The sequence below is a fragment of the Sciurus vulgaris genome, assembly GCF_902686455.1.
Source record: "Sciurus vulgaris genome assembly, chromosome: 1".
NCBI classification, from domain to species: Eukaryota; Metazoa; Chordata; class Mammalia; order Rodentia; family Sciuridae; genus Sciurus; species Sciurus vulgaris.
Genome location: NC_136461.1, coordinates 41,502,501 through 41,517,276, shown reverse-complemented (window position 1 = coordinate 41,517,276; position 14,776 = coordinate 41,502,501). Strand labels below are relative to the sequence as shown.

The 14,776-nt window shown below is 36.0% G+C and overlaps 1 protein-coding gene across 2 annotated transcripts in view; it reads right to left on the bottom strand.

Moving 5' to 3' along the window:
- The window catches only part of ZFYVE9 (zinc finger FYVE-type containing 9), a 219,118-nt gene that overhangs the window by 47,006 nt on the left and 157,336 nt on the right, over positions 1–14,776 (bottom strand). For both annotated transcript variants that reach the window (XM_079154200.1, XM_079154201.1), the window contains 3 exons: positions 14,290–14,514; positions 12,297–12,379; positions 9,242–9,346 (listed from right to left, as the gene is read on the bottom strand). In XM_079154200.1, coding sequence (XP_079010326.1) covers positions 9,242–9,346; positions 12,297–12,379; positions 14,290–14,514 — 413 coding nt within the window. The remainder of the gene's footprint in view (positions 1–9,241; positions 9,347–12,296; positions 12,380–14,289; positions 14,515–14,776) is intronic.

Sequence of the window (14,776 nt, the reverse complement as noted above, 5' to 3'; positions counted from 1 at the left end):
ATTAGCTATACCTATTTTTTCTTAGTGGTTTCTTTAATCTATCAATATACTTTGAAGTAATCTTATATCACATCACATTATATAATTCCATTTCCCTTTCTTTGTTTTATTGTCCTATATTTTGCTTCTATGTGTGATTAATTCCATAATGTTATTAATATATAACATGTATATATTTGAAGTTATCTTCTAAGATTTTATATTTACTTACACATCTACCATTTCTGTTGTTCTTTGTTCCTTTCTGTAGATCTAAATTTTCACCATTTGGTACTCTCCCTGAGTGATTGCATTTAATATTTCTTATATGATAGGTCTGTTGATAATAAATTCTTTTAGGCATTGTAAACCTAAAAAAACACTTCACCTTCACTTTTGAAACATTTTCACGTGGTATAAAAATACAGGGTTTTTTTTTGTTTGCTTGCTTTTCTCAGTAAAGAATTTGCTGCACTACTGGGTTTTTTTTTTTTTTTTTTGTACCAGGGATTGAACTCAGGGGCACTTAACCACTGAGCCAAATCCCCATCCCTTTTTTGTATTTTATTTAGAGACAAGGTCTCACTGAGTTGCTTAGGGGCTTGCTAAATTGCTGAGGTTGGCTTTGAACTTGTGATCCTCTTGCCTCAGCCTGCACAGCTGCTGGGATTACAGGCATGTACCACTATGCCCATCTTGCTGCACTGTCTTGTGGCTTGCACTGTTTTCATGAGAAGTCTGCTATCATTCTTATATTTGTTCCTTAATATAAAATGTAAATGTTCCCCATTATGTACTTTTAGAATTCTTTATCTCCACTTTAAGCAACTTGCTTATGGTGTTTATGAAGTTCCTTAATGTATGTTTCATCTCTTTTTTTGCAATTTGGGTTTATTGAGTTTGTTGGGCCTATGGTTTTGTAGTTCTTATTAAATCTGAGAATTTCCCACCATATTTCTTCAAATATTTTTTCTATTCACCACTTTTCCTCTCCTTTGGATATTTCAGAAGTAGGCTGTCTAAGGGTTTCCCACAGCTCAATGATGCCATTCATTTAATTTTTCAGTCTTTTCTCTTTGTGTTTGGATAATTTTGGATAATTTCTATTCCTATGTTTCCAAGTTCACTAATTTTTTCTTCAGCATTGTCTAATCTGCCTTTATCTCATCCAGTGTATTTTTCATCTCATTGTCATTTTCATTCCTTGAAGTCTGATTTTGGTCTATTTTTTTTTTTTTTTTTTTTTTTTAATCTTCCATGGCTCTTCTTAAGAGGAAAACATGAAACTTTTTCTCATTCTTTCAAAGCTTTTTTTCCAGCTCTTTAAAATGAATCAGAGCAGCTGAATTTAAGGATAATTATGATCATTAGGGATTATCTGCTCCCTAGTGAAGAAACTTTTAAAGGAAACTTTTTTATTGTGGCTGATAAGAATGCAAACTATTCCTGGTTCCATAAGAACTGTCCTATCCATTCTTTTTCACTGCATTCTTCAAGTAATGTACTGATCAGTAAGTTACAAGCTAAAGACTCAACAAAAATCCCTTGAAGATCTCCTGAATTCTATTTCTTGTAATCTGCCTTGCAAATTCTAATCATCATGGGCTCCCTATATTCTCAACTCTGTCTCCCAAACTCAGGGAGACCTCCAGTCTGTTTGGGTTCTGCCTATCTGTCTTATGATCTGAAAACTGTAGGAAGTAAATTAAGGAAACCTTGGGACTCACCTTCACTGCACCATTGCTCATGGTGTTTGTTTTTTTTTCAGTTTGTCTTGATATTTAGTCATTTAAGGTAGATTGGTATGTTAGTTTACTAGCACTACTGTAATAACATACCACAAACTGGTGGCTTTAAACAAGAAAATGTATTGTGTCACAGTTCTCAAGCCTAGAAGTCCAAAATCAAGTCCAAAATCAAAGTTGTCAGAGATGGTTCCATGTGAGTGCTATATGGGAAGGATTTGTTCATGGTCTTTCTCCATGGCTTAAAGATGACCATCTTCTCCCTAAGTCTTTTCACATATTCTTCCCTCACTGTATGCCTTTATCCATATTTTCTTCTTATCACAATATCAGTCCTATTGGATTAGGGTCCAGACTAATCACTTCCTTCAAATTTTATTACCTGTTAAAGGACTTATTTCCAAATAAGGTTACATTCTCAGATCATGGGGATTAGGACATTAACATATGAACTTTGGAGGGACAGCATTCAACCCACAACAGTCAGTCTCTGTCATTTCAGCATGACCAGAAGTAAAAACTGACAAACTATATTTGAATAGTTAGAACCAAAAACACCTGATAGCCAGTCATACCTTTGATTTTCCTTGAGCACAGTCACTCTTGTTACACAGCATGCGCCCTACAGACGCCATGCAATTTCTGCCAATGAAGTTGTAAGAAAACATACTGGCTGCTGTCATAAAGATGGTTTCTAAGCCAGGACGACTCCTGCAAATGCCTGGTGTGAATCTCATCTCCTTGCATTTCAGCAAACTTCTGGGGTAGGTAAAGGTCTAAAAATATGTTCCCAGGCTGAGTACGTAGCTCAGTGGTACCGTGCTTGCCTAACACAGATGAGCCCTAAGTTTGACTGCCAACACCACAAAACAAAACAAAACATAACAAAACTCCCAGTTGGCTATATCAAATGCTGCACAGACTGTTGCAAGGGTTGTCCTAGAAGACAAACACCTGATACCACACTGCTAGCAAGTTATGGTTCATGTTCTATGTCCTAATGAGCACCCTGGGGCCAAGTATGACCCCACAATATGAATGTATAATAGGATCTATGCAGATTCACAATAGATGCTGCATCATTCCTTAACAGTCTTCTACTCACATTAAATGCCTACAGTTAACATTAATATTTTCTTTCTAAAATGGTTTCCAGAATGGTTTCAAAAACATTCACCACTCTGGCTGCCTTTCTGTAGATTTACTTATGAGCTTTATACTTCTTAAAGGAATTTAGCATATTAGGAAATTATTTAAACCCTACAAGACTATGCAAATAAGAAGTCTGTAACACAAGTTCAATAAAAGTTAATCAAATAAATAATCTGAATGACGATAATGATAATGACAACAGCAACAGTATATTATTCATGAACAACTATAATATACCAGGCACCAACTAGTTATTTGACAAACCTGATTTAAGTGTCACCTTAATAAGGTAGGCATATTCATTTTCCAGAACAGAAGTTAATCCATAAGGTAATAGAGCTAGTAATTAAAAATTATCCCAAGGTCTATTTGATTCCAAAGCCTGATTTTTTTTCCCACTATGACTTATTTTTTTTTTCTGATCTTAACAAACATTAAAAAAAAAGTTAATTATAGGTTGGGGTATAGTTCGGTGGTGGAGCATGTTAGCCCATATAAGGTCCTAGATTCAATCCCCAACACCAAAAATCAAATCAAATCAAATCAAATCCAGTCATATATTAGGAAATGCCCCACACATAATTCTAGTTCTATGGGACTTCCATATTTAAGTAGACATACTGGACATGCCAGTGATCTGGCAATATACAAAACTTAATGGATTATTGATGATTATTTTTTATAGTAGCATTTGTACAATTTTAATAGCCCCAATGTACTCTCCAAAATAAAGTGCTATAATTACTTTACCTCATCATGCCTAACAGATTGGTAGTGGTTTATACTATAGTGGTTAATAGTTGGGCCACTGGAGTCAGACTGCCTGGGTTTGATTACAGTTCTACCATTTGCTAGCTATGTGACTGTACGTATTACTTAAGTTCTGTGACTTAATTTCCTCATCTATAAAAAGGAACATACCATATTCATTTCATTGAGTCAGTGTAAAACACTTACTTGCTTAGACTAGTGCCCAGTCCAAAACAAATACCACTTATTTATTATTAATTCAATTAGTGTTAGTTAATACAATAATGAAAATCCCACTATACGAATATGAGTAGGGTTACCTAAGACATCAGGGATCTTAATAGCCTTACCAAAAGGAGCTTAGAGATTTTACATACAATGCCTATTTTATTTATTAAAATGTTTACACAGTTAGAAGTACTATCTATCCTTTTCTAGTTTTCCAAGCTTTATATCTTTCCATTCTCTCCACCTACATTTTCCACATTACTACTTAAAACTCGGGTTTCTAAAATTTTACTTCCACTAAGTCAGCTTTTCTGCTTAAGAATCTGTAAAAGCTCTTTACGAACTATTATATGAAAGACTAATTTCCTCTGCCTGGCTTTTTAAGTCTTCTGAAAATCCAGTAGCCTCTTTGCATAACTTCATTTTCCACTAACTCACCACCCTGGTAGCCTCCTCTTTTAATACCAGGTAGCTTGTTGTTTTCTATTTTCTTACAAGACATGCTCATTCCTGGTGCTTCCCTTCATTTAGGCTAATATCTGATTCCTTTTTCACTTAAGATATTTTCCACCCTTCTCTTCCTAGTTCCTAAACAATATTCTTATCCATAAAACCTGTCATTTAGTTATTTGATGAACACTTACTAATTTTTCCTATATGCATTGTGGTATTCTAGCTATAAAGGATTCAGGACCATTGAAGATATAAGGAAATTTTCTTCTTTCTCTGAACTTTTAAGGAATATTTCTTACAAGAAGTTTCAGCACTTCTTTTCATATTCTGTTTCATGTCATCAATCAGCATGTATTTCTTACACACCTACTCTGTCCTAGGGAGTAAGTGGTAAATAAGACAGTACCTCAAGAATTAATAGTCTAGAAAGGAAAACAGATAGTCATCAAGGAATCACATATGTTCTGAGTATTACCAACAGTATGTGTAGAATTCTAGAAATGAACGTAACAGGAGAGTTACCACAGTTAGGAGTTAAATGAAGGTCTATCAGAGAAAATGACATTTAAGCTAACACCTGAATAATGAGTGGAGGTTAGGCAGGTGAAGAGTAAGAGAAGTATGTGCCAATATAGAAGCAACCTGTGCAAAAGCCATGAAGCAAAAGCCAGTATACACAGACAAGGAAAAACAAAAAGCAAAAACAATAACTATTGGCTTTAAGTGAAGAAAAATGAATGAGAAGTTAAATATTGTGCTGATTAAGAGAAATATGTACAGATGCTCCTCAACTCAGGAGGGGGTTACATTAGATAAACCCATTTGTAGGCTGAAAATATCATTAAGTCAAAAACACATTTAATATACCTAACTTACAGAATATCAAAGTTTAGTCAAGCCTACCTTAAACTTCTCAGAATACTTACGTTAGCCTATGGTTGGGCATAATCATTTAACATAAAGCCTATCTTATAATAATGTATGGACTATCTCATATAATTTATTGAATATCTGCATTCAAAAAATGCTGGCAACACCAGATACTATAGAGCATTGGTTGCTTACCCTCATGATCAGGAGGCTGATTGGAAGCTTCAGCTCACTGACACTGCCCCTCATATGCACACTGCATATTCTAAACCCAGGAAAAGATCAAAATTCAAATTACAGTCTCTACTGAATGCACATAACTTTGGTACCACTGTAATGTCAAAAAATTCTAAGTTGAGCCATTATAAGTTGGAAACAATCTATATAATTACTTTTTCAACTATAAAGTAAAACTATTGGACATACACAAGTCAACTGTCTAAGATTTTAAAAGATAAACCTATGTTGAGATAAAATGAAAACTGAATGAGAAGGGAAATCAGTCTGCTAAATCAGGTAAGAAAAATAATCAATAAAATTAACTGAAAATGAAACATAAGAAATGATAACTGATATAGTTATTCCTTTGGAACAAGGATTTCTGAACCAGCATACCAAAACTGAAACTGCACAGTTCAGATAAAACGGGTAAGATGAATGGTAGCCATTGTGATAAATGTGTTCAGTTAGGACTGAAAAAAATCTGGGGGGCCTCATTGCTTTTATAGAAATATGAACAGATACAATTTCTAAACACATAGTGCCACCTTGCAAACATCAAGGATAGAAAAAGTATACTATTCATTTGGGGATGACATCTTATCATCCTACTATTGGACAGTTTGTGAAATAGATAACAAAACTTCAAATGTGAGAAATAAAACAACTTTTCAAAGCACATTCTCCTTTAACTTTTTAGGCACAAATTGCTTATGAATAGTTCCCTTTAAAGATTTGACTCTCTATGGTCTAATCTATTATTCTTCAATATTCTTTTTTTTCCATTTTTTAATTAAAAATCATAAATTTACATAGGGCAATGTTGTTAGATTCATTCTGTTATTTTTTCCCTCCCCCCCACCCCTCTTTTCCCTCTATATAGTCCTTCCTTCCTCCATTCTTACCACCCTCCTTATCCTTAACCCTAAACCTAACCCTAACCCTAACGCTAACCCCTCCTACCCCCCATTATATGTCCTCCTCCGCCTATCAGCGAGATCATTCATCCTTTAGTTTTTTGAGATTGGCTTATCTCACGTAGCATGATATTCTCCAATTTCATCCATTTGCCTGCAAATGCCACAATTTTATCATTCTTCATGGCGGAGTAATATTCTGTTGTATATATATGCCACAGTTTCTTTATCCATTCATCAATTGAAGGGCATCTAGGTTGGTTCCACAATCTGGCTATTGTGAATTGAGCAGCTATGAACAATGACATGGCTGTATCTCTGTAGCCTAGAAAGGCGCTTCCTGCCAGAGGGAGCCGGGCTGCTTATGGAAGTCTGGCTGCCCTGTCCTGGTCTCTAAAGCAACCTGTGGGCAGCCGGAGCTGGCAGCACGCTGGTTCTGTGCAGAAAGGCTCTCACTAGGGGGCCTGAGCTCTGGTTCTGTGCAGAAAGGCTCTCACTGGGGGGCCTGCTCCATGAAGCTGGAGAATCTGGCCCTGTGGGAGGAGCCCACCGCCAGAGTGCTGAGGGCTGCCTGGGGGAGACTCTATCTGCCCTGCCCACTCTAATAAGCCACCCGAATCCGGGCCTGCAGCCCAGCTGAGCTTCACCAGGTGGGGGAGACTCACCCTGTGTTTCTATTTTAGTCCGAGTCTCTCAATGCCTCCCCTTCTTGAATCCTGGGTTCTGGAGCGACTGGAGATGCAGTCACCCTCTAGTCCGCCATCTTGGATCGCCCCATGGAAAAAGCCTGCAGCTGGAGGGGGGCAGTGCCTCCTGGAGAGGTCTCTGGCTGCCCTGCCCTGATCCCAGAGGCTGCTTGCTGGTCGGAGGTCTCCGCTGGCTTGGGGACTTGTGGCTGGCTCTGTGTAGAAAGGCTCTCACTGGGCGGTCTGCTCCGAGAAGCTAGCCTAGAAAGGCACTTCCGGGCTACTTGTGGAAGTCCCTGGCTGCACTGTCCTCGTCTCTGAAGCAACCTGCAGGCGGGGGCTATTCTTCAATATTCTAAGGTAGGATTATCTAATAGCTAAAGAATGGTAATTGTACCTCAGAAAAACTTAAGCACATGTTCTATGATTTTCTGATGTTCTGAAAACAAAAGCAAGCAAAGAAACACATTACATGGAATTTCACAGGTAACGGGTTTTTTTATACAGGTCATTTTCATAACAATGCTGAGCCCTGAGTTCACAAGCCAGTAAGAAATGTGGGACTCTAGGTGTATATCAAGTGTAAAATATTTACTGGATGTATGAATAAGTGGATACACATCTGAATGAAGAAGGAAAAAAGAAAATAAGAAGCAAGAAAGGAAAGAGAATAAGGGAAGAATGAAATTATAATATACCATAAAATCTAAGAAACAGTGGAAGGAGGGGCTGCTGATGTAGCTCAGTGGCAGTGTGCTTGTCTACTGTGTGTGAGGCCCTGGTTTTGTATTCCCAGCATAGCAAATAATAATAATGATAATAAGTAATAATAAATATTTAAAAAGAAGTACTAGAAGAAGTGATTGGGAAGTTACCACTCTGCCTAATAAACAATAAACCTGAACCACTGTTATATCAAGCTATTAAAATTTCTCTTTAAAATAAAACCCTAATGGTTGAGGTAGGAGTGAAGTTCAGTGGCGAAATGCTTGCTCAGTATGTACAAGACCCTGGGTTTAATCCCCAACACCAAACAAAACAACACAACAACCCCAGTGGCATTTTAGAACTGATTTAAGTTTTTTTAAATTCAAAAAAGACTTCATAAGCACAGACAACTTTGTATAAATCTGTTAATGTATATATAGTATATATACTATCATTTTATTTTATTTACTTTTTGATACTGTGGATTGAACCCAGGGGTGCTTTACCACAGAGCTACATGCTTAGTCCTTTTTACTTTGTATTTTGAGACAGGGACTCATTAAATTTCTGAGGCAGGTGTCAGACTTCAATTCTCCTGCCTCAGCTTCCAAGTCATCAGGATTACAGGCATGCCTGGACACTATCATAGTTACAGCTTAATTCAAATGCAATAATTTGCTTTTGGAACTTCATTAAAAGCTATTTTGGGACTTACATACATTGAACATTAAGTACAGTAAAAAATAAAAGCCAGGCACAGTGGTGCATGCCTATAATCACAGAGGCTCAGGAAGCTGAGGCAGGAGGCAAGTTCAAAGCCAGCCTCAGCAACTTAATGAGACCCTGTCTCAAAGTAAAATATAAAAAGGGCTGGGGATATGGCTCATTGGTTAAGTGCCCCTGGGTTCAATTCCTGGTACCAAAAAATAAAGATAAAAATAAATTTTAAAATACACACACACACACACACTAATAAAGGGGACCATGAAAAAAATCCCACCACTAATACTACAGACATATGGTTAATTTTATGATTTTTAATCAAAAAGCAAACCTGTCACTATTATCATAGCATTAATTAAAAGGTCAAAAGACATAATTAATGACTAAACAAGTTAGACTACCTTTCTGGAATGAAATTCCACATAGCTGAGCTAAGCACACAATATTATAAACTGGTTTCACTGTCAATTAAAAGGGGTGGGGTTGTGGCTCAAAATAAAAATAAAGTTATTGCATCCATCTACAACTAAAGATTTTTTTTAAAAAAAAGTAAAATTTAGAGCAGGATATGATGATGTATGCCAGTAATCCCAGCTACTTAGGAGGCTGAGGCAGGAGCAGCACAAGTTTGAGGCCAGTTTCAGCAACTTAGTGAGACCCTATCTCAAAAGGGGTTTAGCTCAATAGTAAAGTGCACGTGAGTTCAAGTCCCAGTACCAAAAATAAAGTAAAATTTATATGTAATAATGTATTTTTCACTTTCATTCATGTTTTTCAACTTTGAAAAATTTACCTTTATAATAAATCTTACCTCATTGTATCTGTTGCTGGGAATTTTGATGCTTGTTTTCCGAACTTCCATATCAACCACCAAACCTTGAACTACTGGCAAAGTATACTGGTAATTTCTAAAGTCCTGGGCAAAAGAAGGTTAAAGTAAAATAAAGAATTCATCAGTAGTAGGATTTGACTTACAGTAATAAAGTTAGCACAAATGGAAGGAATGTCAATACTGAAAGATTCTATTTATTTAAATAAAGAAAATATAATAACTGGATGTATTCAAGCTCTCTAATTAGTCTGAAATTCTTATAAGGAAATAAACCAAATAGTTTTCTATACCCTTATATACAACATTTAAAAAATTTTTTTAAATTATTTTTTGTTTTTATAGACTGTATGTTGATTCACTGTACACAAATGGGGTACATCTTTTCATTTCTATAGTTGCGCACCCTTATATACAACACTAAACAAATACTTGAATGCTTACTCTGCTTTAATATCATTTAACATTTTCTATATTTCTATATTGTTAAAGATGTCTTCTCCCTCTAAAGTAAGCTTCGAAAAGGCAGGGAATCTCACTTATTTTGTTCTTGCTAGATCCCTAATGCCAGGAGCACCTTAGGTACTCAATGAGTATTTATAAGGAAATGCACACACATATACACCCCCTATCCAGTGTGACTGAAGCAAAATGAGCAAAAGTGGTAGGAGTTAGGGCCAAAGTGGTAGCATACTGCTAGGTTTCATAGGTTCTTATAGGTAATCACAAAAACTTTTGACTTTGCTCTAAGGAGGCTTTTGACCTGTTAACAAATCTGACTTCTCTATAAAGAACAGGTGGTGAGTAAGCAAGTGTAAAAGAGGTGAGATAGACACAATAAAAACATCTGGGTAAGAGAGAGTGAAACTTAAACCAGTATGTTAATAGTTCAAATAGTGGTGAGAAGTTGTTAGATTCTAGATAAACTCTGATGGGAAAATCAACAATATTTGCCACTGGCGTGGATGTGGAATGTAAAAAGGACAAGAGGTTTAAAAAGATTATAAATTTTATGGCCAGGATTACTAGAAGACCAGAATTGCCCTTTACTGTAGAATATGTAGAATATGATGGGAAAGGGAGGGTGTTTCTAAGTAACTTTACTGTATTACTTAACAACAGAGATCAAGAACATTGATAGAAACACAAAAACATCCAGCACCCTACAAGGTAAAATCATAAGGTCTGCATCCAGTGAAAAATACCAAGCAAAGAAGCAGGAAAATACAACTCAAAATAAGGAAAACAAAGCAAAGCAGAACAAAATAATCCATGGAAACTAAGCTAAAACTGATATAAGACGTCAGAATTATCAGTCAAGGACATTATAAGAGTTATTTTAATTGTATTCTAGGTGTTCAAAAAGCTAAGTAGAAGCATAAAAGACAAAGTCACCCAAGTAAAACTTCTAGAGATAAAAATAACAATTAGTTTTCTTTTTTTAATGGATAGAATTAATGGCAGCTTAAATATTGAAAAATGAAAGTTCATTTAGTGAACTTAAAGTCCTTAGAATTAAAAACTAAATGAAACAGAGGGAAAAAAACTATAAAATACATAATTATTCACCTGTGCAACAAATTTCACGAATCTAATGTATATGTAATTGGAGTTCCTGAAGGAGAGAAGGAGTAAATGGAAAAAAAAAATTCATAAAAACCATGAACCCACAAATCCAAGAAGTTCAGTGAACCCCAAGCACAGGAAACATGAAGACAACTACACCTACACCATGGTACACTATAATCAAATTGTTCTAAATCAGAGAAAAAAGAAAAATTTTAAAGGAGACAAAGAAGAAAACAATGTTATATAGAGAGGAACAAACACAAGAAAGAAAACAGAATTCTCATCTGAAACAAACTAGAAGATAGTGGAAGAACATATTTAACAACTCAAACAACATTGCCAAACTAGAATTTTGAATCTGACAAAAATATCTTTTAAATATGAAGAAGAAATAAAATTGCTAGAAATACAAAAGCTGAAAGAATTCATCACCAGTGAACCTATACTACAAGAAATGTCACAGGCAATTATTCAGGCAGAAGAAAATGAAACTGGATGGAAATATAGAGTTGCACAAAGGAATGAAGAGTGCTGGATGTGGCAATAATTAATTGCTGGGTAAATGGTTTACAAAAGTGACCATTTCAATGCTCTGAAATTAGACCAAAGGTATGGGACACACTGTAAAGTGTTTTTCATGGAAACTACTGAACTACAAGTAAGAACAACAGAGATGAGTCTGTGACCTTCTTGCCTGAGGCTGTCCCCATGTACTGCTTAGTCCAACCAGAGAATGATAGTGGCCTTTAAAAGATAAGGCCAATAGCTCTGTTAGTCTGAGGCCACCAACCTGTTTGGAGCAAGTTATGTATAAATGTAGACTAGTCAGAATTTAAGGAGGAGTTCTGGAAGGTGAGACAGCCATAGAGAGCTTTAGACACATTCCAAATATCCGGAATTGACCTTGGTCTACATATATGCAGCAGAGAAAGAAATAGCTAGACCCAAGTTGACCAACATTTTGTCCAAAGAATCAGAGCCTTTATATGTATAGAGAGAAATGAAAGCACCCAACAAATAAGAAAATAATGAAGTTTAAATCCCAGTCCAAATATAGACCCATCAGCAGAGCCTTACTGGCTTGAAGTATTTGAGCACAACCTTTGACCAATTTTTGGCTGAATAGTATCTTTCTCTCTCTCTCTCCCTCTGCCCCCCCCCCCCCACACACGATGCCAGTATTAAAATGGAAACAAGACAAAATGCTAAATGTCTTATTTACACCTCCTGTCCTAATAAAAATTCTGCAAGGTCACTAATATATTAAGTATATAATTAGGGGTTGGAATCCTATAGTATTTCATTACATAATTTCAAAAGGGCATATATGTTTTGTTCTCCTCTAACATAAAACTTCACCTTCCTTAAGCAGCAGGCAGATAATTATCAATAAAATAATAAAACCCTCTCTTCCTTCGCCCATATAAATTCCAGTAAGAAAAAAAGAAAACAAAAATTCCCAACTTACTGCAAGAAGATTCATGATGGTATGCCCTGTCTCTCCAAACAATGGCTTTCGAAATCTGACACTGAAGAGTGGGCAAGGATAAACTGTGGAAATGAGAAAAGACCAGAATGTTAGGCAGCTTAAAATTCTGGGCAAAGAGACATCAAGGATAATATAATTTTCAAAATTTAATATTACAAAGGCTCATTAGAACATATTAAATTTAGGGCTCAAAAAGTATTTAGCAAGGGGGCTGGGGTTGTAGCTCAGTAGTAGAGTGCTTGCCTAGCATATGTGAGGCCCTGGGTTCGATCCTCAACATCACATAAAAATAAATAAACAAAGGTATTGTGTCCATCTACCAAAAAAAAAAAAAAAAAAAAAAAATTTCAAAAGGAAGTATTTAGCATGACAGCAGACAAATCTTAAGCCAGAATAAGCATTTTGCTTCAGTTGTTCCAAAAATGACCCAAAAGTTCTTAAGAAGTAATCTTCTTCAAACTGGATTGAGGTGATCCAGGAAACATTCCTTCGTGCTCAAGAAGTTTAAGAGTTCACTCTTCTATGCCTCCTAACCAGAACCCTCCTTAGGACAGCCAAATACCAGTTGATAATAATACTGGCTGGCTCATCCCTCAAGCTTATAGGTTTGACATGCTAGAACAAGTCAAGATACACATGTTGCTCTCATACAATCCTTATCTTTCTGTGCTTCATTTAGCTGATTCACTTGATCCCTTCAGATCCATCCAAAGGTAAGTTGATCTAAGAAGTGTTTTTGTCTAACTCCATTCTTGGTCAAGGTAGGAGTCCATCCTGAAACTCTCAAAGAACTTAACCTTAAAAGCATTTCTATCTTAACACAGTGTACCACTGTAATAATGACTTCTATAAGCCTTTCTTACAAAGATTCCCAAGAGCCTATAACCAGGTCTTAGTCATTTCAGAACTCCCAGGATTCCTGATACAATGGTAGACCTTGATTAAGTTCTTACTGAATGAATAAATAAGTGAAAGAATAAAGTTGATTTGCTGAGTGCACAGACTGTTTTATGGTATATAAAATAATGTTTCATTTATCACCTCATTTGTTCCTTTTAATATCTAGTGTTAATATATACAGCAAGCATTAAATTACAAAAAAACTATCAGAGATTTTGAGTGAGACACTGATAATCAGAAGGCCCCAGTGACTAGCCCAAAATTACTGAGTTAATAAGTGATAGAGCTGAAAATCTTCTTCAAGTGGTCTGAGTTTTAGACTCTAAGAACTTTTAATTAGGCAAAGATACAAAGTTTAAAGTTTGCATTTAACATTTAAAGTCCTTTTTTTTTTTTTTTTTTAACTCAAAACTCAGTGCACTGCCACAGCCATGGTCAAAGAACTCTTCTGTAGCCCTTACTAACTGAGAATGCCCTCCATAACATAGCTTTAAGTAGCTGTTAGGTTACATTAAAATATAATTCATCATAACTATTTTCCAACAAAGTGACAATAAACAGGCTCACAATATACTACAGATTTACTGCTAAAAATTTCTTAAATTCAAATTAATTTTTCTGGAGATGATTGTGTTTTTATCAATGAACCATGAAAACAGTAAATTTATTTATTTATTTTTAGTGCTGGGAATTTAATTCAGGGCCACTTTACCACTGAGCCACATTTTTATTTTTAATTTTGAGATAGGGTCTCGCTAAGTTGTTTAGGATCTCCCTATGTTGCTGCAGCTAAACTGTAACTTGCCATCCTCCTGCCTCAGCTTCTAGAAGTGTGGGATGTGCCACACTTGTCAATTTACAAACTAATAACCACTCACTTGCTCATTTATATTTTTACTCCTTCCTATTACACCCAAAATAAGTAGAGAAACTGGCCACATTTAGCCCATTTATTTCAAAACACTATTTCTGAATTGTATCACCAAATTAGAAGGGCTCTGAATAGTTTTAAGACTTACTAAATCATCATGCCTTGGTTATGGCTCAGAAGAAAATGTTTTTTACTACTTACGTCGATATTCAGCTCCAAGTCTCAACATTAGTCGGATGGGAAACACTTTAGCCCAAGGAGTTTCCCACTTCTGGATAAGAATCCCAAACAAGTAAGGTGGGGTTGGGAGAACTAGGTCTTGAAGTGACTGATAGGTAGATGTCACATATAAGAATCCACCATGTTCTTTACTGCCGAGAAAACTTTGACTGAAGAAGGAATGTCCCAAGTTGCCCACAACATTCCCTAAAACAAAAAAGTTCATTATTTATTGTCTATTAGTAAGTAGATCTTCTCTCTCTCTCTCTCTCTCTCTCTCTCTCCCCCGTCTGCCACCGCCTCCTCCTCCTTCGCCTCCTCCTCCTCCTTCTCTCTCTCTCTCTCTCTCTCTCTCTTTCTCTCTCTCTCTCTCTCTCTCTTTTGGCAGTAATGGAAATTGAACCCCAGAGTTCTACCACTGAGTCACACTCCAACCCTTTTTACTTTTTATTTTTAGACAAGGTCTCAC